Raw genomic sequence first — 27,713 nt, 5'->3', positions numbered from 1 at the left:
GAGGAGGAATGAAGCTGAAAACAAGTTTCTTTTGCGTACTCTTCCATATCATCTCTTTATATTATTACAAAACTTTACAGACAATTTCTAATCTCCACCCTTGTGTGGAAAACAGAGACAAAACAAAAAAAATAAAAAGTATTTCTCATCCGAAAGGCATAAATAATATAAAAGACAAATGTTTGTCCTTAAAACAGATACATTCATATGAAATAATATTTTACTACTACAAAAAATAAATAAGTCATCTAAAGAGTTTTTTTCCCTTCAGTGGGACACAGTTTCTGTCTTTGAGGATCTTCTCTGTCCTCACTCAGACCCACTGTAGTTTAGAGCTGGTCTCAGCTCAGTCCAGCAACAGATTCTTGTCCTTGTCTTTGTCCTTGTCACCGTAGTCTACAGTGTCTCTGACGTCCTCCGCTGTCCTTCCTTCGTCTGCCTTTCTTCTCGTCCTCCCGGTTTGTCTAAGTCCCGCTCACTGCAGGGCGCTCTGCTCCTGCTCAGACCTTGTTCAGACCTCCTGTGGGCCGGCCTGGATCAGCTCTCCTGCCAGGCTGCTGCTGGAAATCCAAACAGGCTTTTGGTCACAGTCCAAGTCTGGCAGGCCGAGACTGTCCCAGCACACCACAGGCCCATCCCTGTCCGTGTATTCCACCTCCGTCTCAGCTGTAAACACACGCGGAGGGTGGATTTACGATCTACAACCTGCTGTATAAATCTTTTAATCCTTGGCTTCTTTTCATTTTACACGTGTGAAGTAACCAAGCTCACCAGTGTTTTCCATCGGATATCTTTCGCTGTTCCCGACCAGACAGCAGGAGTGCTGCGAGGGTGAAGACTCCCTCTGCTCTTCTGGGTTCTGTCCGGCTTCGGCCCCCCGATCGCCGAGGTGCATCTGACCGTCAGGACCGAGGCACTGAGACGTAACCTGGCCCAGAGGCACCATCTCCAGCCCGTCCTGCTGGCACGGAGCCACGCGGTGCATTAGAGGGAGAGTGCCACCAGGAAAAGTGCCATTGGCCTTGTAACATCTGTATAAAAAGAAGGCAGTGGAGAGATTCCTTTAGGATCTGAGCGGGGCGTTCTGCTTCTCCCTCTGCATGCACAAACTCTAAAATCACTCTAATGTGACTCAAACACAGCAAAAAAAAATCATCATTAACAGATGTACTAGAGATTAAATCTCCAGTCTTTCTGCCTCTAAATGACGGTGATGCTACAAAGCTGCAGACAAACAGGTGCATATTGTTTCCATGTGCAGCTTCCCATCACTCTAACTGGATTGTGACCCCCCCCCCTCTTTTTCCCCATTGCCAGAGGTAAAACTCAAGGCTCATTAGGTCTCCTGGCTGGGTGCACACAGTATAAACTGTGATGCTGGAGACCTGTAAGTATATAAACAAGACTAGCTGGGTTATATGTGTGTATTTGTGTGTGTGCTCCAATCCCTGCTACAAACCTAGTACCAAAATCTGCATTTTACTGCTAAAGTGAGGACATTTTGGCTGGTCCTCACAAATTCAGAGGACTGCTTGAAGGTTAAGACATGGTTTTGAGGTTAGGGTTAGGATTGGGCTTAGGTTAGGGGCAGGCTCAGGCTGTTAGCTGGGAGGGTTAGGGTAAGGGGCTGGCTAATGCATTATGTCAATGAAAGTCCTCTCAATAATAGAAGTACAAGAATGTGTGTGTGTGAGTGGTAAGATTTTATATCCCAACATGCAAAAACACTCTTCTAAATTAATTTAGAGGGTGTTCTGCATCATTTTTGTCATTCTGGCCTTTTTTTTTAAACTTGAAAATATGAAATGGAGCTCCAAAATTCACACCAACTCATAAGATATTTACGAGCACTTTAAATGTGCGTTTCTGCGTTGACGTGTCCTGAAAGCGGTACCAACTCTGTACCTGTTGTTGTTGCAGAGGTTCTGACAGCTCATACAGTCCGATGACTCTGTCTGGGGAAGTGCTGTGTACATGCCCCCACCCTGGTGACAGGACAGAAACCAATTTAGATCCAGCACTCTCCCACCTTTGGTGCTGCTGCGCCTCCAGTTGTGGGTGACTCAACAGACTCACGTTGTGGTGGTGGTGCGGGTGCGAGTGCTCGCAGTCGCGGTTGCCGTGGGCCAGGGTGCCATCGTGGCCGCGTGAGTAGAGGCTGCCGGTGCCGTTGAGCAGCGTCAGGCCATTGGGGAGTTTGTGGTGGAGGTGGTGGCATCCTTGGGGAATGAGGGCACCATGGCTGTACCCCCCAGGGATGCCGCCATTGATGTGGCCAGAGCCGGACAGCGTGGCGTACTCGAGAACATGGCCGTTCATTTCAGTCGGCTGGTACAGGTACCCCGGAGGGTTGTACTCTAGGAGAAAAATGGAATTTTGTCAGTTCTGAAGTTGCTAAATGACCAGCCCCCCCCCCCCACACACACACAAAAATGACTCACTGTGCATGTTGCTCTGCTGGCGATTCCTCCACAGACACATGGCGATAAAAGCCAGCAGGATGAGCACCATCACTCCCAAAATACAGCCCACAATGGTGTACAACAGCCATCCAGGCGGGCTGGGTGGTTCCTGAGGGTGGGGGCCAGGTGGGGTGACAGGGTGCTGGCTGGGCGACCCCGGGGACTGACGTGCTGCGGCAGAGGGGGAAGAGGGGACATGAGGAAAAGCTCTTCAGCTGCCAGCAACAAAGGCAAATAACAGAGTACCAGACTGTAAAATGCAATCCATTGTTGTTGACCTCATAAAGCTCGCTGCATTTATGTGTAATTATGGTACTCGTACCCGCCATTAAAGCTGCAGCCTTCGCAGAAACATGCCTGGGAGTCAAGATAAAGTGGCCGTCTGCCTGACGTGACTCATTTCTGCTGTTTTTCTTACCTCTGGTCTCACAGATCATGACGTTGCTGTACTCGCTCTCTCCCCCGTCATTAAAGCACTGCATCTTTATGTCGTAGGAGGTCTCGGACTGCAGGTGTCCAATCATGTGCCAGTGTTTCAACCCTGAGGAGATGTGAAAGCGAGGGAGGAGGGGAGACAAAGGTGAGGCGTGTCTTCCTCCAGGTGCCGGTGTTGACACACATCAGTCCATATCCTGAATAAACTCCTTTCTGCACCTTCTTTTTATGTCTCACACATTCACGGAAGTCATGTTGCCTCACGCTCTCTACTTTGCACAACTCCATTCCTCTCCATGCACCCCCCCCCCCACTTACATTGCTGGTCCCATGAGTTTCCAGACAGTTGCTTTACGCTACATGAGTTCCATATACGGCAGCTTCATATTTGTCCTGGCCTGTGTCCAATATTCACACACACACACACACACACACACACACACAATGCCGCTACCAGTCCTAACACACTCTCTGATGACATGTCAATCTAGAAAGTGGAAATGCTACATTTCCAACAGCTGAGGTTATTGGTTTTTGCTTTTTTCTGGTTCAATATGAGCTGGAACAGGCCGATGCAGATGTGCTGCATCTGCCCAGAGTTAACACTTTATGCAGGAATAATGAGAAAAAGCTGAATCTGCAGCATTCTGTGAATCAGACGCTTAGAGCAGATGTTCAATGTAAAAGCAGAGCCCAGATTCTGCGAAAATACACTCATTTAACTATCAGATACCTGATAGTAGAAAATAAGAGAACAGAGAAGTGAAGGAACTGGATCTAAACACCTACTGCTACTAAAAACTGGAATGATTTGTTATAATTCAATCTCATTTCTTTCTTCTCAGTTTAAAAAAAAATTAAAAACAGTGGCATTAGATCATAAATTTACATAAACTTTTGATGTGACAAAAGGCCGAGGCAATGAGCAGCGTGTTAAGATGTAGATGTTTGGATTTTGGGCAGAGTGACAGGACGTCCCGCCTCCAATTCTGTACCAGGCTCCACTATTAGCATTCCACGCGGCAACCTGAGCCGTGCTCCTCCAGCCGGGCTTGTATTTCAGCTCTGGCTACCATTTATTAAAAACACATTTCAGAAAGCCCTGCTGCACACAGACAGCACTCTGTAAATCAAACGGCAAGAAACGCAACTCCTCACGACTCCTCGCGCCTGACTCCGAGAAACCGCAAGCCTGCGAACTCCCGAGTTCATCTGCAGAGCAAGAGTTTCGCTTACAGGAGGCCAAAAGCGTTAAAGTTTCCTCACCTTCCACCACATCTCTTTTGTAGTCGCCGTCGTTGTCGCTGTCTGTGGGCCGGTAGTAAATGTAGAAGCCTTGGATCGGAGTGTTGTTGTTACTCGAGGGATTGTACTGGGGGGGGGGCGGAAAAAACAGATTAAGTTGGGGTAGCGCGATCTGGGAGGCAATTATTACACAGAGAGAGGGAATTTTCCAGCAAGTAAGTGGAGGTGGTTTGTTATCAGCAGATGTGCAGCACTGGAAGCGAGACTGTGATTGCAACGTTTGAAGTCGAGGCAATAATGGGACCGCTTGAGGTTAAGAAAATGTGGGGAGCTCTCAGCGTCCATCTGCAAACTGTTGCGAGGACGGCAAACCGCTTCACAGAATGGAAACAAAACGTCGACTTAATCTCCGGCAGAAGGGCTCCAATCAGCGCTGCTGCTCAATTAAAGGGCGGCGGGAACACAACAGCTGAAACGTGTGAAACACACGCAGCATCTTCAACTCGGGATCAGACGGAAGGCTAACTTACAGTCCAGCGCAGCATGATCTGCGTGTCGCTGATGGCGTCCGTAGATAAGATGTGGGGTCCGACCACAGGTCGCTCTGTGATACGCGGGCTGGCCTGGGGCACTTGGTACAGTTTGGAGGGAATGCTGTGCGGGCTCTCGCCGTACATGTTCATGGCGACGACGCGAAACTTGTAGGTGGAGGCTGAGGAAAGAGAAGGAATGCGTCAGTGCAGTTGGGGAAATGCCACCGATCGGAGAATTAATTCCAGCAAACGCTGCCATTTCTGTTACTTTGAAATAGAAATCCCAGGTGGTTCTGCTAATGAAATAGTTAAAAGACACACAGGAAAAACTTTAAATGCTTTAAAAATTAGCAAAGCGTTGCATGGCGGGTTTCAGCCGGGCAGATGAAACCCTCCGAACCTTAAATTAATCTCCTCAAATTTAAACAAACGTTTTCTCCACACTTAGAAACCTCACCTGGCTCCAGATTGCGAACTTCCACCGACAGCTTTAGAGGGGAGATATTATCCGCCGCGACGATCCACTCGGCGCTGCGGCCGCGTCTGTACTCCACACGGAACGCCGTGATCGGAGACCCGCCGTTCGCTCTCGGGACCCAGGTGACATACACCGAACTCTCGGTCGCCATGGAGATGGTGGGGCGATCGGGGGCCTCTGGAACTGCGGCAAACAGTTCAAAGTGAGTCATGCAGCAGCGAACCGACGGTCGCCATCGTCGCATCGCAATTCGTGAGTATTGCAAAAGTAAACAAAGCGCAGTGAGCGAGCGTGCTGAGTTATGTGTACTTACTGCCTGGGCTCTTAGCCCACAGAGTGAGAGAGGCCGGAGAGAGTAAGAGAGGGAGAAGAGAGAGTTAGTGAAAGACCAGTGTTAGTTTCAGCAAGGTAGGCCTGCAGGATGGCCAATAACACACACACACACACACACACACACACACACACACACAGCTGAGCATAAAACAAGCTCACAGCTCTGTGCATCCTTCATCACACAGTCACAACAAGGTGTCAGCCACACTTTCACTGTTTGGACTTTTCAGCAGAACGAAACAAAGCAGAGCACAGCTAAACACTAACACGAGATCTGAGTGGGGCGGCGTACACATCCCATAATCCCGATCTGAGCGGGAATACAGTAGGTGGCCGGCGCTGAGCCACGCTTACCTCGGTCATGTATGACCACACCAAAGTGTGTGTTGGTGGTTTTGTCTTCTGGGGCTTTGGGGGGCACAGAGATGACGGGCGGCTTGGACGGGTTCTTGTTGGAGGTGATGGTCTTTTCTGGGGGGTGGAAGAGAGGCATAAGAATGCAGTGTCCAGCAGGGGTATAATCCCAGAAGATGCCATGATTTTCTGTGGTGTGTGCATGTGTGTGTGTGTGTGTGTGCTTGAGAGAGAGAGAGAGAAAGGTTCGATATTATACTAAAGACAGATTTTTGTCCATCACCTTGGTGTAATATTCCTATGATTAGATTCAATTTGGGATATCTACATTCCTGCGGCATAGATCACAGATTGGGGGGTTAAAGAAGACGTGTTGTAAGATGCAGTCATTTATGGCAAGTGAATGAATAAAATCGCAAAGACTGGGGATAAATCACAGACTCCACACTGAGCAGTCATTGTTCTGGGGAGTCTGGGCTGCAGTTGGCATTTTGCAGTCCAGGATCATTTTGTAAAAGACTCTTGGGAAGTAATAACCTCTGGATGTTGGCAGTATGGTACATATTTCTGACCAGGGAACATTTATGTCAGTGCTGCTGTGGCAAAGCATTTTTGGCCGTTTTTGGACAAGTTGAAGTCATTCAAACTCTGTTGCAGCAATTTGATCACGCTATAAATCATATGGACGGCAGTCGTCGTACACTGAGGTGGTTTAAAGTCTTTAGAACCACGATGAAGCTCCATCGTGTTATAATGGTGGCTGGAGAATTATCTGTGTCGCTTTATCTTGAGCAGACTGACCCTTGCCGGTGCGGAAGGTGAGCATGGCCGGCTGGCCCTCGCCTGCAGAATTCCGAGCCACCATCAGCACCTCGTAGAGACTGGAGGACTCCAGGTCCGACAGACGTAAGGTATTCTCGCTGCCAGGGACGCGGACCGTATGCCAGTTCCCCACCACCGTTCCCATGTCATCAACCTGACAAACAGTAAAAATTGGGGAAATGGAGTCATTAGTCTGTCATAAACCAAAATTTGGTTTATTTGTATGTCTGACTAACAGGGAGTGGATTCAACCGTCCCTCTGAGAGTTTGTCATAGTTTCCTCGGTGACTATGTTGTTTTTTTTAATAGTCAGACAAAGATTAATGATGCAAACAGGAAAATCTTTGGCTCATTTCTGCTCAACACATTATTTTTATTATTATTAAAACATAAACTGTGTTTACCCATTTTCAACACCCTAACCTCACCTTGCGATATTTGACAAAATAGGCGTTGATTGGACTCCCCCCATCACGTCCCGCTCTCCACTCCAGATCGTACAAATCCGGCTTGTGAGTCTGTGGAGGGCTGATGATGATGGGGGCCTCGGGGACGGGACGGTCACCCCCTCTGTCGGGTTGCGGGTCGAGCGCGTCGCCTTCATCTTCCGGCAAGAGTTCGTGGCCCTCATCGCTTTGCATGGGGTGAAGTGACGGCGAGACCTCTGGCGTGGTGCCCGTGGAGCCCGGCTGAGGATCTGTCAAATAACAGAGGTCAAAGGTCACGTGCATTTTAGTTTCAGGCAGCAGCTTCAATGAAAAATAAGTAAACATACAATCAGAATCAATTTACAGGACTCTAATGGTAACTTCCTTTAATTTCACAATATAACATCACATATTGAATATACCACAGAAACAATGGTCTTCAGTATTTTCATTTTTCCATTTCTTCTCTAAAACCTGGATCTAATTTGAGTTTTGAAATCCCCTCACCGGAGAAAACATAATGTAATAAACGGTGAAGCAATGGGAACAATGGGAGTCAGTCAGTGCCTGAAAGAGTGGCCGTTCGTGTCCTCCGAGGACGAGATGTGCTGGAAAGTGTTACATTTGGACCGAGCCTTCCAATCTACATAAAATAACAAGGAAAACCTGGATCTCTGCGCCACTGCATAACAGCACTTTGTTTGTTTTTTTTATTATTAAATCTGCACCGGAGCACTCCACCTGGACAAATCATGCGAGCTGGGAGCCTTATTATGGCTGACACTATTTTGGCAGAGCCTGGCCCGGAATTTTTTGGAGGACACAGAGAGGACACTGAGACTCCAAGCTACCCCTCTAAAGTTAAACAGCTCCGTCATTACGTATTAAAACCCAAACACGTGAAGTCGAAGGAGTCTGCAGACTCCTTGATCCGGGATCCGGGTTTACGCCGGGTTGTGTGCAGCGGCAGTTTCCTGAGCAGGCCCGCCGCTGGTAACACTAGATCTGATCCCGGGACTGCAACCAGCTGCCACACATTCCACACACCGGCCATTAAAATACCGGAGAGAATCGGACCCCGCCGCCACATCCAGCAGCGCACACTCTCCTGCCTGTTCCCTCCCTGCCCTCCACAGCTATGAGTCACGGCAGTAACCACAGCCAAGGATCCTCCGCCAACAAGCAGCATGAGGCAATTACGACCGCAGCGTCCACGGCCATCCTGACGGTGCAGAGCGCTGTATCCTGACTAAGTGCTGCTCTGCCTGGTCAAAGGTTTGCTGCTAGGGTTCAAAGGTCAACCCATTAAAGAGGAGCATCTGAAGAGCTACACATGCAGCCCATAGCCACAGTTTGGATAGTTATAACATCGTATCCAACAATTCTAAATATATTTGTTAGGAAGGAACTGCCAGACATAATTAATCATCCATGCTGACGAAGACTGTGGGCAGAGTGGTTGTTAATAAGAATTAGTCCCATGTGGTTCATCCCAGGCTGTGGTAAAAGCACATCGTTTACTGTAGTTAAAGATTGATCTTCCAGATAACCCTGCCTAAATTGCTGTTGGACTCATTCTCGTGCCTGGTACGTTTAAAAAAGTGTTTACTCCTGTTGGGAGAACCAATCATCTTATCCTGTTCACTGTTTGTGTAGGGACCTCATTCTTCTGTGGAAGGAGAACGAATGTTTTCCAGCAAGCTCGGCTGATTTGCACTCCCTATATGCCACACGTTGCCGTATTAATCACCAGATGGAGGACCGAGCCAAGGAATGGGGCCGTGGTGTGAAGGGAGAGAGAGAAAGAGGGAGAGAGGAGGGGAGTAGAAGAAGGGGGAGGTTGTGATGCGTTCATAAATAAAAAGCAGTTGTGTATGATGTTGACAGCTGGGTGGTCTGCTCCTCGTCCTAACCCTGCATGGCTACTCCTTACATTCCAGCGTTTGGGAGCTTATCCCCGACAGCGTGCACAAAGCTCACTCTCACGCTCAAGCTCAGTTCAAGGCTCAGGAGGAGGGCGGCCTTGGCTAAGCCTCCTACCAGTCCTCAGAAACACACTCAATGAGCGAAGGCTCCCTGTTGATACTGTATGTGCAGGCCTTCACTGGTCCTGGCTGATCGGCATCAGGGCTTTCCAGGGCCAGCAAGATTCTGGACCAAACTGCACTTACGTGTCAGTTGAGGTCTCTGTGTCAGGGTTTAAATGATTCCTCCCTGATCTTTATCTCACATCAAGTTTGAAAATGTTAAAAAATCAGATGAATCTTTGCAAACCTGACTGTACTGTAAGCATCCCGTATGATGTTGCCGTGCCGACCCCGTTGTCCAGCAGACACTGGAACACGCCCTCATCCTCTGGTGCTACCTGTGTAACAACAAGTGAGGATCCTGAGATCTGAAAGCGACGCGACGATGACGGGATGGGGTCAGCGTTGAACAGCCAGGTGACATTTGGGGAAGGGTTCCCTTTGGCTGCGCAGGTGAAGTGAGCGGAAGAGCCGGCGGTGACGACCAGGTCGTTGGGGCCCTCTACGACAGACACCGGCTCTGTGGAGGAGCGGCAGACAAATCAATTTCGCACCCGAGTTTGACATCATCACCACCCTTCTGGGCCTGTTCTTACCAAGAACGTTCACAGTATAGCTGGCGCTGATGACGGGCCCCTGGGTCGCCTCGGCCGTACAGCTGTAGGTCCCTGCATCACTCGTTGTCACGGCAACAAAGGCCAGGTTGTTATGCTGCAGATGGTGAAAAGGTCCCGGCGTGACCTCTTTACCGTTTCTTGACCACTTGGCTGCTGCTGCAGGACTACCCGACACGACGCACTCCAACAGGAGCAGCTGCGAGCGCTGCACTGAAACAGTCACTGGCATGGTGGGGTAAATGATGCGCACTGGGGGGGAGGAGCCTAAATCTGAACACACAGGTGAGAAGCATAAGAGGGAGAGAACAAAAACAGCAGGCGCCAATGTTTGTTTTCAGACTTACTTTTCACTAACAGCTTAGTACCATGAGACTGAAAGACGGTTTCCCCGGTAACAGGGTTGAAGGCACCACATTTGTACATGCCCTGATGCTGCGCTGATACAGAGACAATCTGGAGGTTTCCAGATGGAAGAACTAAATACTCATCTGGAAAAAAGAGGAGAAAAAAACAAAGCACAAACAAATGTGTCATTTATTGAAGTGATGATTTTATATTTGTGGAAGGATTAACTAACATAGGGACAAATATTCCTTGTCCATTAATCCGTCCATTCTGTCTCCTAGTGGTCTCCATCCAGTGTTGTAAAATACCATGTAATGGCTTTTTAAATCAAATTTAAGCATCTAGAGCAAAGCTGCCACGATCAGTCTTTTGACAATAACTCCGATAATTATAATAATTAATTAAAAGCAAAGATTCTGTCAATCTAAGGGGTTTAATTATTTTTTTAACCAATAGATTTATTTTTGATCCATCTGTTTTTTATTATGTTTAATTCCTTCATGCCTCTGTGTGTATGTCTGGAAATGGTAACAATTAATCACTGAACTGACTTTTATTCCTTCTGGTGTCATAAATAACAGTGAAATCTCCACAATATCATATCCGATAAGAAATTCCAGGACCGTGACAACGCTCCCGATCACCAACTTCTGCTGATGCCAGGTCATAAATTCAGACGACTTTGCTGGTGTCAAACAAACCTTTTGATTCTTCCAGTCGCTCCCCTCGTACTTTCAGCTTGGGCAGAGCAGGAGGGATGCTGTGAGGTAGAGGACATTCTAGTAGAACGGTGCTACCTTCCTGCACCAACAGCGAACGGCGTCGGCCGTCTTCGTATTCAGATATTTCTTTTTTTTTAAAAAGAGAGAGAGGAAGGTGATGCTGAGCACGGGCATAGTAAAGAAAGAAACCTGCTCTGGCCATCTGAGTGTAGATTCTAGCAAGACGTAGAATAACACAGCACACAGGAAAGCTCCATGCTCATTAAGGTCAATAGGTGACTGGAAGGATGCCTGAGTAAAAACCTGCTTCCTTCTCCTCCACCACTCAGCAGCAGGCGACCAAGGACGAGAAAGTGTTCCTTTTCCTCTATTTCTTATCACTGCTGTGCTGATTACAGGGCAAGTTTGCACAATGGGGTATTTATCTGCATAAGTACCTGCTATAGCAACATGTGCAGGGCGGCTGGCGATGGCTGACCCACGATCTGAACGTGCCACACACTGGTAGACGCCAACATGTTCGGAGCTAAGGGTGGAGATAATGAGGGAGTCCTTGGTGATCTCCAGGCCAGGCAGCGTGGCTTTGTCCAAGGGAAGACCTCTGAAATGCCAGGAAACCACGGCCGACGGAGGACTCGCTGAGCAGTGCAGACGGGCGACAGAACCGCGACTCTGAACCAGAGAGACGGGCTCAGACAGGAAAGACAAGGAGTGAGCTGAGGAAAAGACAAAAGAAGTTCAAAATCATGTATGAAATTCATCCTGATACAAATCAAACCAAAGAGTCCAAGTCTAAAGGAAACATCTCTACAGACACAAGTTGTCAGGGTTTTCAAGTGTATGATTAATTAAAATGTTGAATAGCATTATTCTGGCATTAATGACTCCAGGGAAAATGTCAAATCAGAAACACTTACGTAGGACATTAAAGATCAAAAGAGCTTTGGTAACTATAATATTAAAGAAGTTTGATGAGGATGGAATGCTCTTGACCTTTGACCCTTGGAATCAGTTGAGTTTCAGAGGATTGGACGGTGCCAGATTTACATTTCTGAAAGCCACAACTGTTTTCCTGCCCATTTCCATGGATTTTTAACGGGTATTTTATATCTGATGAAACCATGCATGCAAGCGAAAATGGATTGAATGAGCGGTCTTTGTGCCGTCTGTACTATCTGGGGCACCTTTCACACTCCGTAAAGGTCCCTCACCGCTCGTTAAGCTCGCAGAGATGGCAACTTACGAGAGCAGCTGATGAGCAGAGACTGGCTGAGACACAGCACAGTGGACAGGAGGACCCTCAGGCCACTGTCCATGGTGCACTTTAGCCCCTGCCAGCAGCCGTGTCGTCCAACCCACACGCACTGGTCTGTTCAGCAAACCTGCAATGATGGGGGAAGAGAAAGAACACATATCCCAAATGAGCTCCAAATGGAAACGCAACAGGAAATGGATCATAATATGTGAATCTGAAAAGACGGACGAGCAGTATTTAGCAGTTTGTTTCCAAAAGAATCCTATACGTCAAAGCTAAGCTTCATGACACATCCTCTTTACACACTCCTTGATCTCCACGTTCCACCGTCTCCTCTGACCCCTCTTCTCGCCCACTTCTGAGTCTCCACAGAGGCTGGAATGTCCAGCTCCTTCTCCCCCCTGCCTCTCTTTCCCGCTGGGCCGCTGAGGTCTCCCGCTAATGGAGTGGCTTTGGAGAGACTCTCGCCTCGCTCTCAATATCACTCTCTTGTCACACCGTGTTGCTTCCTCATAGGTTCACTGTAGCCTGAAGTGCAGACACAGACACACTGGAGGGCACGTAATTAGGAGCATTCCTCAATCCTTTTCAACCTGACCCCCTCCAACTGTGGCACCTCCTACTCCTTTTTCTTAAAATAATCCAGGGAAGCTTTGATCCGGGGTTCCTGGTTGGTATCCAGGGTTTGAGCCTGAGGCCAGAGGGACAATGGCTGTCCAGCTGTGACATTCACACTGGCGCTTCAGTGGCTCACAGACGTTAGCGGAAGGTCCAACCGGGGCTGAAGGGTGGCCCAAATTAAAAGGATGATGTCTAGGTGGGATTGGTGGAGCTGAACAGGTTTTTAACCTTGTGCTCCAACCTGAACACTGTTTCTTTTGTCGCCCACCCTGCACGTCAGGGGCTGCAGAAAATGCCATTTGTTTGAGACGTTATTTAATATTAAGGTAAAAAATGTAAATGCAACTCGTGTTTGTTTCAAGTGACAGATAATTTATTTGCATATTGATTTTGCTGTCTTCATTTTTGTCCCTCAGAATGAAGAGCAGGAGAGGAGAACCAGGAAATAATAAACCCTTCCAGCTCCTGGCCCCGCCCCCTTCTCACACTCCAGCCAAAGGTCAGCAGGGAGCAGAGAGAGATGGTGAACCAGCGGGTGTCTAGTGGCCCTGGACCAGCCCCCAAAGGTCACCTCTGGCTCCGGCTTTCAGTGTGTTAATAGTTTTTTCCACACAAAACCGCGCACGCTTCCCAGTCAAAGTGGTTGCAAGGTTTTCTGCTGCTTTCTTGGTAGCTCACATTTTCACAGAAAGAGCAACAATAAAAGCAGCCTGCAATTTTGACTTGAATGCACATGATGGATCTCAGGCTTTAGTCTGCATATGCTCTTTCAGGCAGATCAAGTCCACATTGTGCAAGCTAGCATTTCTCCATTCCACGAGTTGCGACAGGCCCTGCATGCTGCCTTCATCATTGTCATCAGTGGAAACTATCTTTTCCTCTCTACCATAATAATGATATATAATTTCAATAACAGCAACAGCAGGATGAAAATACACTGCCAAGTGGGGGCATATTGACACAGGATATGATGGGAAAACAGAGCTGTGTCACAATGTATTCGCTCTCTTGTTTTATCTGGTTACTTCCTCCAGCTGAGAGTAACACTCAGGTACAACAACTCCTACTGGGCGTCTTGTGTAAACAAACACATACACACACACTGAGTCTGCTATCTCTCCGTTTGATCTGAAGTAACGAGGAAACACAGGGGCATCATTCCTGCTTCTTATCTGTTTGGCTTTCCTTTGACATCCGCCACCATGTGGCCGCTTCAATGGAGACAGGCTCGGCGAGGATATCAGGGAGTTATCCTGATGCTGGCAGCTCCGGCCGCATGGAAAGCAGAGTCCTGCTTCCTCCTGAGCAAACGCCCTGATAAAAAAGGGGAAGCAGCTGACATATGAGGAATGGTCTCCTCTGGTCCAGTGACAATTTGTCTCTAAATGGCCTACAAAGAAAGTCCATTATTCTTCTCTAAACTCCTCATTTTGCTATGTAAGATAGAAACAACATTGCAGATTTCCTTCGCTTGTCCCAGATGTGATCCGTCGCCCTGTTGCTGCACTTCTGCACCTTGTAGATGTAAGGCAACCATTTCAGATGAATCAGCCATGCATACACTGCAGAGACACCTCGAGCATAAAACAAACTCCTCCACTGAAGCCGGAGAGAGGCAGTTTATGAAAATAAATGAGGTAAGGGCCAGTGGGTTCAAGTGGAAAAGTTCCTGTTTTTCTGGGTGTGTGGGGCTGACCCAGGCTTTTTAAAGACGCCTCCTGTCCCTCACTTGGGGTTTGAATCTGTCAAGGTTCCTTCCAGAGGAAACCACAGTGGATATGCCAGTGACAGGCAGCACCTTTATTTGCTCATCTTGAAAGCAAACCAGGCCGAGCAGGAGCGTCATACACCCCCTGCTGGGACAAAAGAGTTCCCCGGTGATGGCACTGGAGAAAATAAACACACTGTCAGGCTACCCTCAGGGAAAGGAAAGTGGTTTGAGTTCTAGGGGGGGTTAGCACCTGCATTTCTTCGAGGCCTCTGCAGGAACTACTTAAAGGCCCCTTCTGCCCACATGTGGGGCTGGCCCATATCCTTGTCAGATTGGGTAAACAGGGAGAAAAGAAATGTGGCGCAGCATCAAAGCCCTGGAGGCCAGAACAGGTCACAACTGGTGCTGCTGACTGAAGCTTTTATGCTTCAGATGAACAAAAGCTGAGGGCAAACATCAAGAAGCCGCTCTGTGCTCAGTTCAGGAACAGAGACAATCAGGAAGCATCCAGCAATCAATAAGAAAGAAATGCAAAAAAAAAAAGACTGAAACATTTCTGGAAGACTTCCAAATGATGGACTAATCTGCTCTGCGTTCAGTGTCTGATTCACGCGTTAGACCCTAAACCTGTCTGCACACGCCCCACATCTCACGGACAGAGGATCTGAAGCGCACATACCTCAGCTCCGCAGTCAGAGTGTGATGGACTCAATGAGACAATCGCAGATGGGAGATAATTCCAAACACGAAGATGAGGCATTGGGGGAAGGTGAAGGAATATGGGGGTTTAAACTGGAGAAACAGTGAGTGGGAGGTGAAATGTAGGGGGAAAAAAAACACGATTATTGGGATATTTCCTGTGGCGATGTGGCATCAGTCCTCAAAATGACCAAATCTAGTTCAGTGGTGCATTTTACTGTTTAAACATCATTCTTGTTTTTAACCAGGAAGTCAAACTTATTCTGCCCCAGAAACACAACTGTCTTTAGAGGAGTGCAAACCAATACATCAGCATGTTTATAGTGCAGCAGTTTACAGTAGAATATTCTGAACTCTAGCCCAATTTGTACACAGCACCATTCTACTCCCGCACAATTTGTCTCGGAGAGAGAAAAATACAGATAATTGATGCTCGGGCCTCAGCGTGTGCCAAAAACTGAAGGATGATTCAGCTTAACTGCATTCAGGTTGGCCCAGAAACTCCAAAAAAGCCCAGAGTAGACTCTATGGGACCATTATGGGTTTCTATGTTCTGAGTGAGTCCACTGAGGCAGCCCGGGGCCACAGAGAGAACTAATGAGTGGAAAGACTGGGCCTCCAGTACGGCCGTATTCTGTCTGATTAAAGACTCAGACATTATTAAAAGTGGGGCAGAGAAAGAGAGCGAAAGGATGGGAAAGAAAAAGAAAATGAGAGACATGATTAGGAATCAAATATGGGAATTAGGAGAAGAATTAAACCACATTCAAGGCAGCTTAGTGGATCCATAATGCAACGTCTGCACTCAAGCCCCCGTTTAACTGGAGTGAGACAGAGGACACAAGGACAGCCTCCTTCTGCAGACAGCGCTCCCAGTCCTCCTCCATCCCTGGAGGAGGACTCAGTAGTCGGGATCCAAGGGGCGTAGGGTGATTGTTGGGATAAACAGGTCCCAGAACCCAGATATGCTGAAGGCCCGACGACGGCGCCATGTTGTGGGATCACATGTGAGAAAGAATGAAAAGAGAGGCCCCCTGGGATCAGACAGTCACATCCCACAAAGCCCTGTTTACCAAGGACACACACACACACCCCTTCACCTCCCCCGCATTATGTCCGTTCAGCAAAGCCCGACCCTTCGAAAGTGCCTGGGCAGGAACCTGTGAGACTAATTCTACCCTTGGGCCTGTTGGCTGAGATGGAAGCGAAAGGGAGGGAGTGAGAAGGACTGAATGGTACAATATGTAAGACCCATCTTAATTGGAGATTGTTCCACGGCGTCTTGTTTTTCCTGGGAATCTGTAAGGGGGACACAGGGGGACAGACAGGAGGGTGGTGTGCTAAGGCTGTTTCCCAAGGTCATGAACAGCGGGATTAACCACAGGGGCGAAACTCAATAGCAGCCTCGGACACTGGAAACAGATCCCCGGGTATCACCACCATACAAGGCCACCTTGAGACCTTTTGCAAAGCGCATGTAACTAACAACCCTGCCTATTGTAGAAGCTCGCTGGGCCCTTCCGGCTGATTTCACAGGCTTTCAGCCCACAGGGGAGCGTCTGCTCGGACGAAAAGGTAATTCTAATGGAAAGGAGGAATGCACAAGAAGGCCATCTTGCCCCCAGGCTGTTACAACGCTGATCTGCGACATGTGCCAACAGCCTGAATCCTCACCCCAGAGAGGGGGGGGGGCATGTCTGTGCCGCTATTGTGGCAGCAGAGCAGGGGACGAGGCATTCTGATCCCAAACGATGAGCCCGCATGGAAAATATATGGCACAATCTAATCATTTATTATTAAGTTAAGTGCAGAACTGAGACGTCACTTCCTGTTAGGGAAGCCGAGACCTCATCTCTGTTTTTGTTTTTTAATGTGCACTCTAAAATATGGGTACGCCACGATCTGACCCGTCCGTTCCGTCGCCTTTCGCCTCAGCGCAGCCTCCCAACTCTCCCCCAAACTCTCCTGGATTCCGTCATTGCCTGTGTCTCTATAGCAACAAGGAGCAAAGACGCAGACAACAGTTTCTGTTCAGCATCCTCCTGATGGTTCGCTGGCTGCTGACCAAGAGCAATTTCAAAATAAAACACACATCAATTGCTGTTATTTCAAAAATAAATAAAGGTTTCGTAGAGCGAGACCCAAAAAGACGATCAGAAGTATTTGCTGGATTTGTCAAGACAAATTACACGAAGGCGGTGAGGCTGAGGCTGACAGACCGTCTAACTGGCCGAATGCTCGGGCAGCGGGGGGAGGACAGAACGTCTCGTCTGCAAAAACTCCTCAGCCAAGAAAAACAAACACGTGTAGAGAGGTCAAAACATAATTTGTCTTCTTTGCCACGTCCAAAAGGCTGCGAAAGCCCAAACAAACAAACCAGCCCCCCTTAGACATACAAATTTGAAGAGACAAATACACACTCCCGCAGACAACATTCCAAAGATTTACACTGTTTTGCAACAAATTGAGCGATTGTGAAGCAAACTGGGTGCTGACACATCAACACACCAGTCATCCGATTTTCCGTTTCTGGCTATCGCTCAAGTCGTGAAAACCTCCCCACCATATTTAGGATCTCCTGACGGCTGCAGCGACAGAGGCGAGAACAACAACCCGCTCGTGACGTAGTTCATTTTTTCGCCAAGAGAAACAAAACCTCATGACAAGAGTACAGCAGAACCATAATATAGGAACCCTGGTTTATGCTAGCTCAGTGCTGCCTTTGTGCAAGTTTATGTGCGTTTGCTACTGTGTAAGTGTCCCACAGAGAGACGGCGGTGAGTTATTTTACTTGATTAGAGCCAGCCAAACCAGAAATGCGCTTTCATCTATTGGGAAAAAAATAACTTCCTGCAGTATGCCGACCATCAGATAGAATCTCGAAACATTCCCAGAACAATGCAGGAGGCTGAACGCATCGTGTGTGACTTAACTTCCTCTGCTTCTCTAAAAAAAATAATAATAATAAGGGCTTCAACTCCTCCTAAAGGGGGCAACATTGTGGAGCAGGCCAGGCCCAAAATGGCACCCGCAACCACAGGCCTGGAGGCAAGCGGCGGCAGGAGTACCCGCACTGCCTCGCTCTGATCTGGGAGGAAAACAGGCCTTCAAACAAGCAGGCTGTTTGTCAGGCAGAGGGGAGTGCCAGCCGCTAGCTTTGCCTTAATATAGTCCTGCTGATCCTTGCTCTGGCTTTTTAACAGCGTTCACATTCTGGGCCCCAAAAAAAAAAAAAAAAAAAAAAAACCATGTCAGAAATGACTTATTGGTTGAGCATTTGAAATAGAAAGCTGTGGTCGTTTCAGTGAGGAGTGCTAACTCCAGGGGCCCGCGCTTAGGAGGAACTCGAGCATATTTGGTTTTGTCATTTCAGGAAAGGGAAAAGGGATTCTTCAAGCAAAAAGAAAGTTGCAGAGGATGCAAAATAAATCTCCTTTTTGCTGTGGGAGCCGTCATCGTCCAAAATCAGGCCTGAGAAAGCTTCAGAGGGCTGCGGAACAGAGGATCTTATCAGCATTTACACCACAATTGTGGGGAAAAATCAGTTGTTTTTGGCACAAGGAGAGGAAAAACAAAAATGGTGGATGAATTAGAATGACTGTGATGCCTCTGCAGGCTATTAATATTCACTCGGGCAACATACAAAAAGACTTAAACCTCCTCCCAGCTTTCCCTCTTTTCATCGCGTTGAGCAGCTACGTATAGGGTTTCATCTGTGATCTCACTCAGAACGCGTCTTTTTGCTTCACACAAATGAAACCATCTGCTGCCCAAGAATTTTCATGAGCTTCAGTCAGATGGACAGTGTGTGTCTGTTCGGAGCGGCTAGTGCTGCTGGTTTACATTCTCTTATCACGCCGAGAACACAGGCATGTATGTATATTTAGGGGAGGCCTGCCTTTTCCATCACAATAACAGAAAAAGAAGCATCCTCAGAGAAGAAGCAGACCTCCTTTCCTCTTGCTGCCCATCTCTCGCCAGCACGCTCTGCAGTTCGGTGGCTGGCTGGAACATCTGTTTCTGCTGTTCTAAAAACTGTTTGTTTGTTTTAACAATTAAGCGCCGATGTTTCCCATTTCATTCCTCCAGTCTCTCGAAAAGCCATTATCCATTTTCAGCTCTTTCAAGGTTCTGAATTTTTAGCAACTTAATCCGTGCGCCTGTTGAAAGCTGGTGTACACATCAGCTGAGGCCCTTTCACCTCTGACATTTGGGAAGAGGCGTGCTGCAGAAGCATGCGGCCTATCTGCTGCCTGCTGCAGGAGCATGCTTGTCGGTTAGTGCCGGGCAGCGCGGATCATCTGTCAGGGGGTGGGGAGGCGGGGGTGGCTTGAGACCGAGCGTTGTGGTGTTTAAGTAATGAAGGCGTGAACCCCGAGCAGATAAGAGGACAGATCGGTATAAACGCGAGCGACAACCTCGGCTACCGCGTCTACATCGCGGCGCCGTGTTATTTGATTCCGCTCGCGGCTTTTCCTGGGAATAAATTTAGACGGAGGCAGAAAAGTGGGGTCTTTTTTTTTTTTTTTTTGGGTGAGCGCTGCAGCTGCAGGGCGCACCGACCAAACCCAGCAGTCACAAGGACTCAAACGCCTTCTCTGGCCTGCCCATCTTTCCCATTGACCCCCTGCTCATGGCTGCTGGGCGTTGTCAATCAGCACCCCCCCGCCCCCACACCCACACCGTCCCAACCCCTTGAACATGAGGGCTCTTCTGGCACGCTGCCCAAAACTCCCGCCTGTCCATCTAATGAGCTCTGAGTTGTGGGCCCGTCCTCTGTGAATGGACGCCGGGGTTTGCAGGGTAAAGGCCAGCGTTAGTGGGCCTGCTGCGGGATGACTCAGTCCCGGAGCAATGAGCGTCGGAGCCGGGCGATGTGTCAAAAGTTCAGAACAAGCCAGGTTTTAGTTTGGGAGAAGCTGGACGGAGATTAAAAATTCAACCTTCCGCAGTCAGTCCAGTAAATTCTGCTCTGATAAACTCTGGCGCTGGACTCCAGATTGAAAACATTAAGAGTTTTTACAGCTCATAATTCATATGTTCAGAGAACAATCGCAGTAAATTGTTGCTTGATATGATAAGATAACACTGTTGAATCTGGAATAGTGAAACTTTAACTCTTTGTAAGCGACACGGTTTAAGGCATCTTTTTTAAGCCATAAAATACTTGCACAATATATGTTTATACTGCGATGATGATGAATGCGTGCATATATGCTGAGCAATAAAATAACCGCCTGTGGCGTGAAAACAAAATGTCTGTTTTCAAGTCTGTCTGTCCACAAAACTGAGGAGTTTTGAGCCTCGGTGACCCACGGAGACACACCCTCATCAAACATTGACTCATCCTTGAAACAGAACAAATGCTAGCTGTTATTGATTCCTGCTTAATATATATTCTGCCGTTGAAACGGGTCAAAAAAAGGAGCCTTGGTCAGTTCATGGATTCACTTTCTAACAACTAATGGAGGATTTTCTTCATTTCGCAGACTTTTATGACCCCGTTGCCTCGTCTGCCACCATTCGGCAGTCATGTGTGTCCTCGTTAGCGGTCGGTGTGATTAGAACAGATCAGAAAAATCAAGAGAGCCATTATGAGAGCAGAGGCTGGTATCATTACACACGCTTACATCCAAATTGCCCACTTAGCATAGTTCTTCAGCAGCAACATGTGTTCATCATTAGCGAGCATGTTAATGGCTCAAACATTATTCAAACTCTCCTAATGGTGTAGCTGTGTGCTGTTTTGGTCTGTATGATAAGAGCCAGGTCACTAATGGTTTAGGGAGAATTCTCCCATCTATTTCATACCCAACATAGAGAAACTCCCACACTTAAGTGGAAACTGGAAATAAAAGTAACCCACAGGGGTATCGGGTATACAATGCAGCAGGTGCTGCAGCCTCATTTGTTGTGCAAAATATGATTTATACTGTAAAAGGAGCCTTAAAATGACGCCATTTTGCCGTCCAGTGCTTTAAATGCCGTGGGTGTCTCAGCCCCAGCACAAAGAGCCGATCTCTCTCCGGCCCTGGCGAAAGCCACCCCAATATCAGGCAGCTCTGAAAGGATCTGAAAGGCATCGGAAGTGTCTTCTTGTCCCCCGCCGATACAACAATACACGAGCAACTGTTTGAACTTGAGGTGTTTTATCGCAGATCAGCCATGTGTGTCCCTCTGACTGGATGTCATGCATTGGAGAAGGATCTGATGCTTTGTTCCCAATAACTCTTAAGTGTTCCATTTTCTGAGAATTACCCCCGAGTAACAAAAGTCCCTGTAAAGTCCCGATGATAGAGGGGGAAGATCAGACAGCGAGAATTATTTCAGGAGTGGAAAAATGGACCTGAGCTGCTCTCTGCAGCCATGACGTTACATTAATTTACTAGAAGGTGTAAAAGTTTCACCTGGATTAATACTGTTTTTTTCAAAATGTACAAAAGTATCACTGAAAACCAAAAATATCTGTGGAAAACTGAGCCTCTTGTTTGCCGTAAACTTTCCACTTTACAGCAGGAGACTGATCAACACCTGCAGCGATCTCCCTTTGCCACCTGTGTTCGTGCGTTTGAGACAAGGGAAATCTACTTAATTCACTATTTTTAATATCAATCTGACTGGAGCAAGCAGGTGAAATCCAGGGAAATGTTCTGCACCGATGAGCAATTTGCGCCACATCTACGACATCTTCTGTGAATTTGTTTCAACAATAAAGGCTCTTTGGACCAGACTTGCTTCTGGACGGTGGGAAAGGTAGCACAAGACTGGCTCTTTAAACAGATGCACAATCACAGCAGAGTTGTAGCTCAACAACTCAACAGACATCAACATACATCTGTGATGGAGGAGACTCAGTATTTTAAAAAGTCAATCCATCAGAACAGAAATGCAGCCCGGATGTAAATTATTGAAGTAAGTGAAGTGTTACTGTCTTTTCTTTTGATTTCACAGGGAGGAGACTACTAAAGATACAACTTTCTTTGGTTAAAAACTATTAAAATGCATTTTAAAAAGTCAGATTTGTAATCTGAAGCGAGAGAAGTCAACACAAGTCAGGAATATTGTCTGTATAAAATAGTGGCCCCGTTTTAATGCGGGTTATAGGCGTTGCGGAGGGGTAAAGTCACAGTAAATGTGCACGTATGTGTGATGTGTGATGTGTAATGTGTAATGTGTACACTCCACACTGATCCACAGTGAGCTCCGTGTCCGAACATGGGCGCCCCCGCTCAGCACAGAGCCGCCGCTTCTCCGCTTTCACCGACACCGACAAAAGAAAAGACGCCAATGTTCGGAGAACTAATTCAATCGGCTTCTTTGAGCGTCACGTTTGCTTTTGCTGTTTCCAGACTGGCCCCGCTGTCCTGGAAAACACCGTAGGCTACCCCCCCTCCTCACCCTCACCGGGCAGGCACGCAGAGCAGCCGGCCCGGGACGCCCCTGCTGCCCGTCCTTACCTCTGGTACCGGAGGGTTGAAAGCTGCGAGCTGTCCGATGAATTAGGAGCAACACGCATTCTTCTGAAGGGAAATCCGTACGGGGCCCTCCAGTAGACGCGGGCTCAAAGGGCAGGACGACGGGAGGAACATGAAAACGGGCGGAGGTGACGAGAGAAGGAGAGTTTTCAGACCCGCGCAGCAGCGCTGGCTTCGCGTCCAAGGTGCGAGGGGTCCCCCCTCCCGGTGTGGCTGTGCTGGAGGTAGCGCGGAGTTGTCTCCTGCAGGGACCGGAGAGCGCTGCGTTTGGGGAGAAAGCGTAAGTTCCAGTCTTCTCCCAGCCAGTCTAATCCGTCAGAGGGGGCTGTGCGTGAGCTCTGTCTGCCGCTGCGTCCTCCGCACACGCATCTTTGAAGCGCGCAGTGTCGAATAGCTCAGCAAATCATGGCAGCGGCGGAGCTGCAGGAATGTCCCAGCCCCACAGCTCCTTACGGCTCCTGCATGGAGAGGAGGGTGCGGAGTGGGTGTAGCCCATACATACTGTGCATTAACTTTTACAATCTGAAAAGAAAGAAAAGAAAACCCTTCCTCCGTCCTCCTCAGCGCTTAACCTGCTGGAAATAATAAGAATCGACTGAACACCTGTTGATCACTAATATGATTAAAAAAACAAACAACCTCCTATCACTGCAAATTATAGATTAAAATATAACAAAATAAATGTACTGCTGATTGATCCAGGACACATTTTAGATATATGTTGCAACTGTTACTGTTACTGTGTTCATGTTTTATTGTAATAAAACTGGAGCTTATTCGTATTTACTTGGTCCTTGTACCTGCCCACAGGAGTCGAATGGGATTAAAGTTAGTTGAACAGGAACATGTTCAAAAGCAATAAAGCCAGAGTTGGAAAAGCAAAGAAAACATCGGGGGTGGGAGCTGGGTGTGGAACAGTCATCTGTTATGCGTATGGGCATAAGTAAACAGCATAATAATTTCTGAGGCAGTAATTATGTGCCCCAGCTCGGGCCAGGCGGTTTTCTTGGGCCCACCCTGCCTCAGACAGCAGGTGCAGCTCGCCACCTGACAGCTGACTCTCATGGAAGGTGTGATCCAACCCTCCAGAGGCAGGGTCGACCCGACGGAGCCCTCCAGAAGAGCCAAAGCCAACAAACGAGCGAAGCCCCTGTCACGAAAACAACACGGAGGAGGTGGCGGAGACAAGGCTGATGAATGACAGCCGCGGGAGTTGGACGGCTCTGTCGCCATTCTGTCGTCTTCCTGTCACAAAGTGTCTTCAGTCACTGTTTTTTTTCCCCCCTCTTCTTTACTTTGAAGTTCAGCATCGGCTCTCGGGGGATAAACGTCACAAAACATTCATGTATTTTCAGAGACAACTCAACTTTATTGCAATTAGCCTGAATTATCTCCGGCTAGAAACATCCAACAAGCTAAATTTTGCAGGTGAACGTCAAACGAAAAGTTCAATATTGATAAATATTGAATTTTTAGAGTGTCCATATTTGCAGTAAATTGCTTCTGTTTTGAAGTGAGAAAGATTCAGATGTGTATACCCCCCCCCCCCCCGGCCGTCTTGTGGAGCGGGCAGAAGATGGGGACCGACTCTCTGGGTTCGAGGGGGGTGAGCAGAGTGATTGGACACAGTCGCATGTGAAAGGCCAGAGAGCGGCGAGTCCACAGGGAGCAGGGTCGACATACAAAGGGCCAGGGGCGGGGGCTGGGAGGGGTGTTTGAGGAGAGGAGGCCACGCTGGGAACCGAAGCTGACAGGACAGACACTGCTCATCCACTGTGGACCAGTCTGTCTCTGGCCCCCTGGGGCACATCTGCACTGACCTGCCAGCTCTGGGCGCTGCTGACCCGCGGCGGCTCCCTCTGAACGAGCACAAGCAGATACCAAATGGCGCTGACCTCTGTCCCAGAATACACGGGTAAAATGCTGCTGTCCTCGGTCACAGCCTGTCATAAACCAATATAATCCCCCTCCTTCATTTACTTCCATGCCGCCTTGATGGCGTTTGATGGAGGAAATGGCAGGAGAGCCACTACATCATGGCTCATAGGTCTGGGATTCTTTGGATTCGATACTTCCAGCTTGTTGTCCTTCACTTGGCGGATAATCGGCCGCTGACCACTGTCAACAAGGTGTTTATGAGCAGCAAATCTGGCCGAGGCTGCGTGGACTTTGTCATCAGGGGTCTGTGGAATGTCTGACTCCCACAGCTCAAGAAGCATTTTCAGATAACAGCCGTGCAGTCAGGATGTTGGAGGACCGGTCAGGAACCACAAAAGCATTCGTCTGGAATCACCGTTCAAATTATTGGGAAATTCCAACTCATGATAGCGGAGAATAGCATTAAAAAAAATGAATTAAAGTAAACACCAGTGAGCAGCTGAGATGCCGTGATACCAGTTACTGGGTTCTGCACAAGGTTACAATAAGTCCACTAGATGCAGCTTTGAGGGTGAAGCAGCACCAGCAACAACTTTTTCTGCTTATTCTGGAGCCGAGCTCATTAGCTATTGGTCACTCTCTCATCTCCCGGCTGCATGTTCAGATACAGGGATCTCACATCAGTCACAGATCAGTCTCAGATGAGCTGAGCAGATGACGCAACGCGACGTAAATTCCAGGCTTTGGGGAGGGGTGAAGGGTCACGAACTAAAGATCTTTACCCCTGGAAACAGTGTTTGGAACAAGACAACCACAGTTACTGTACCTGCATAAGGATTCTGTGTTTTTACTTTGACTCTGTAAAACACTCACAACGTCTGTGAATCGAATTATTTTCGCGTCGGAACACAATCTCTGATGCTGCTCCTCTCCACTCCTCCACTCTCAGCGGCTCAGATTTACAGCAGGCTCCTAAACAGTACAAATTGTTCCACTGGTCCTCATACCAGCACCGACGTGAGCATGTGGCGTGGAGCAGCTCGCTGTAGCGGCCATCAGGGGAGTCGGGTTTATCGCCGATGTTTCCTCTGGTCCCACATGCTCGCGGTGACCTTGGTGATTTATGCTGCGGCATCAGAGGAGCGCGTAACAATACGTGTGCACATGAACGCTCCCGTACCAGGCTCGCTCACATGTCATCGCCGCCGCTGGCCTAAATCTGGAATCAAACCAGGGCGGCTTTGGACTGAATCATTTTTCCACCTGTTGAGCAGAAATGACGGCTCCTCTTTCAGGTCCTCTTGTGTGTTTCTGTCCTTGAATGCCGGGTTGACGTGCGTAAAAACGTGACATTTGTTGCGGCTAACTGGCTGCCGCGGCTCGTTTTGAATGGCATGAAGTGATGTAGAAAACGAGCTCGAGGAGGGGGATTAAAGCCCGAGAACGCCTGCCCTTATCGTCTCCCGTAGTGCTGGAGTGTAGCCATGGAAACAGGAAGTGAGAGGCAAGCTTCCAAGATGGCGACCAGCTTGTGAATGGGTGCATTCCTCAATGGCAGGGTGTCTTGGAGGAGGAGGGGCGAGCAAGTGTGTTTACTCTGAAAGAAGGGACTATATAAATAGTAACTGCTGCTGTTTTAAGGACTTCCTGTCACTAGGTATTCCATAAAACAGTAGTTAAATAAACAATCAGTTTCCCATTGGGGCTGACTTGTCCATACTGACGTGAGGTCTGCAGTGGGTTCACTCCAGGACCCCAGCATGTGGATTTTAAAGCCCCAGACTGAAGTCACAGAGCTGTTACAGGTCACCACACTCTCTTTCACTCACTCGCCGTCTGGTCATATAACCTCCCCACACGCAAATCGAGCCTGAGTTCCACATTCAGAGTGTTTCTTCACAGTCAAGTAGCCTCTCTAGTCAGTTTTTTCAGGGAACACTTTTCATTGTTTTGTTCTGCAAGACGACAGGGCTGCTCATCTTTTATCCTGCTACAGTGCATTCAGGCCATAAAATGAGCATTCTGATTTAATGATTGTCTTCCGAGAACTTGTCTTTTTGATGCAGGAGTGGAAGATCTTCCAGAAGTGCTCAGGAACTTTGTCTGTTCACACGTGCGGCACACATGAGGAGAGTTCACCGCATCAGGCACGTTCACAAATATGAAACGCTGGGCAACGTCTTCAAAGTTCTGTTAATCAGCCTCCAAATTCCATCATCGCTTTTGGATATTTTTATTCTTGTCGTGATTCTCAGATTACAGTTTCAGAGGCTTTTGAAAAACAAGTTTTGTTTTTTGTTTTTTGCCAAAAAGCTGGGGTAAAAGTCCATGTTCACACATTGAGCATGTGTAAAAGGAATTTAAAAAAACAAATACAACATTTAACTGGAGACTGAAAATCATTGACAGGAAGAAAATCAACATCAAACCTTTTGCCGAGTCAGACGATTATTCCGACTATTTAGAATTCTGCATTGGAGTTGAAGGCAAGGACAGAGCGGATAAGAAATGGAATGTTTTCACAGAGCTCACACACACACACACACACACACACACAGATATAGATGTCAATATGCAAATATGCAAACATCTACCAGCTGGCAGGGACAAGAAGGACACCATCCATCATGCCGGCTTCATTTTAGAAAAGGCCATGAAGCTGTCAGCACACATTCCTGATGCAGCTTTTGCAGAGCACATTTGTCAACCACGAGGACAGTGCATGCCCAAAAAGTTTTGATGCTTAAACTTATCCCCAAATGGCCGCCCATGCACGTTCCTGGCATGCGCGTGTGTAACGGAGGACTTTGGCATCAGCAAGTGTCACAGGCTGAGCCTCAGCGACGTCATCCGTGCTTGTTTGTTTGAGCTGCGGCGATTTCACAAACAGAGAGTCAGGACGAGATGTGCTCGTGTTTGTACGCTGCGCCGGTCAGACACACCGCCAACGCAGATACCATCTATCTGTTTTCCGCTTTTTTTCAGATGCCGAGCCTCACAGCCCCCACTGGCCTCTAGACGCATAATCACTGCAGTATATCAGCAGATAATCTCTGTGGAGCCACAGGGAAATGTAGCAAGAGTAAACAAAGAAAGTATGTGTGTGTGTGTGTGTGTGTGTGTGTGTGTGTGTGTGTGTGTGTGTGTGTGTGTGTGTGTGTGTGTGTGTTGTACAGTACATACATTTCCCTGACTTTAATTGCAGCTGCATGGGTGCATCTTTTTTCCTATTTTGGTCAAGGCAGACATTATTTGAAGAAATTTGTTGGACCA

General features: G+C 48.0%; 1 protein-coding gene and 1 long non-coding RNA gene across 2 annotated transcripts; one reads left to right on the top strand and one right to left on the bottom strand.

Moving 5' to 3' along the window:
* Positions 1 to 25: 25 nt before the first annotated feature.
* Positions 26 to 22,984, bottom strand: cdon (cell adhesion associated, oncogene regulated). Its single transcript, XM_029843756.1, has 19 exons — positions 22,545 to 22,984; positions 12,045 to 12,183; positions 11,239 to 11,517; positions 10,781 to 10,927; positions 10,079 to 10,222; positions 9,714 to 10,004; positions 9,365 to 9,637; positions 7,091 to 7,359; positions 6,642 to 6,816; positions 5,841 to 5,957; positions 5,133 to 5,336; positions 4,673 to 4,854; positions 4,164 to 4,269; positions 2,881 to 3,003; positions 2,442 to 2,633; positions 2,077 to 2,357; positions 1,906 to 1,985; positions 772 to 1,031; positions 26 to 666 (listed from the first exon to the last, which is right to left on the bottom strand). Exons 2-19 carry the CDS (start codon positions 12,115 to 12,117, stop codon positions 512 to 514), a joined length of 3,351 nt encoding a protein of 1,116 aa, XP_029699616.1. The 5' UTR covers positions 12,118 to 12,183; positions 22,545 to 22,984; the 3' UTR covers positions 26 to 511.
* On the top strand, positions 21,875 to 23,344 carry LOC115251441 (uncharacterized). The gene is made up of 2 exons (XR_003889998.1): positions 21,875 to 21,999; positions 22,437 to 23,344. It is a non-coding gene; the product is annotated as an uncharacterized lncRNA (long non-coding RNA).
* Positions 23,345 to 27,713: the final 4,369 nt, after the last annotated feature.

The sequence above is a fragment of the Takifugu rubripes genome, chromosome 11 (assembly GCF_901000725.2).
Source record: "Takifugu rubripes chromosome 11, fTakRub1.2, whole genome shotgun sequence".
NCBI lineage: Eukaryota > Metazoa > Chordata > Actinopteri > Tetraodontiformes > Tetraodontidae > Takifugu > Takifugu rubripes.
This window is presented reverse-complemented; position numbering and strand designations above follow the sequence as displayed.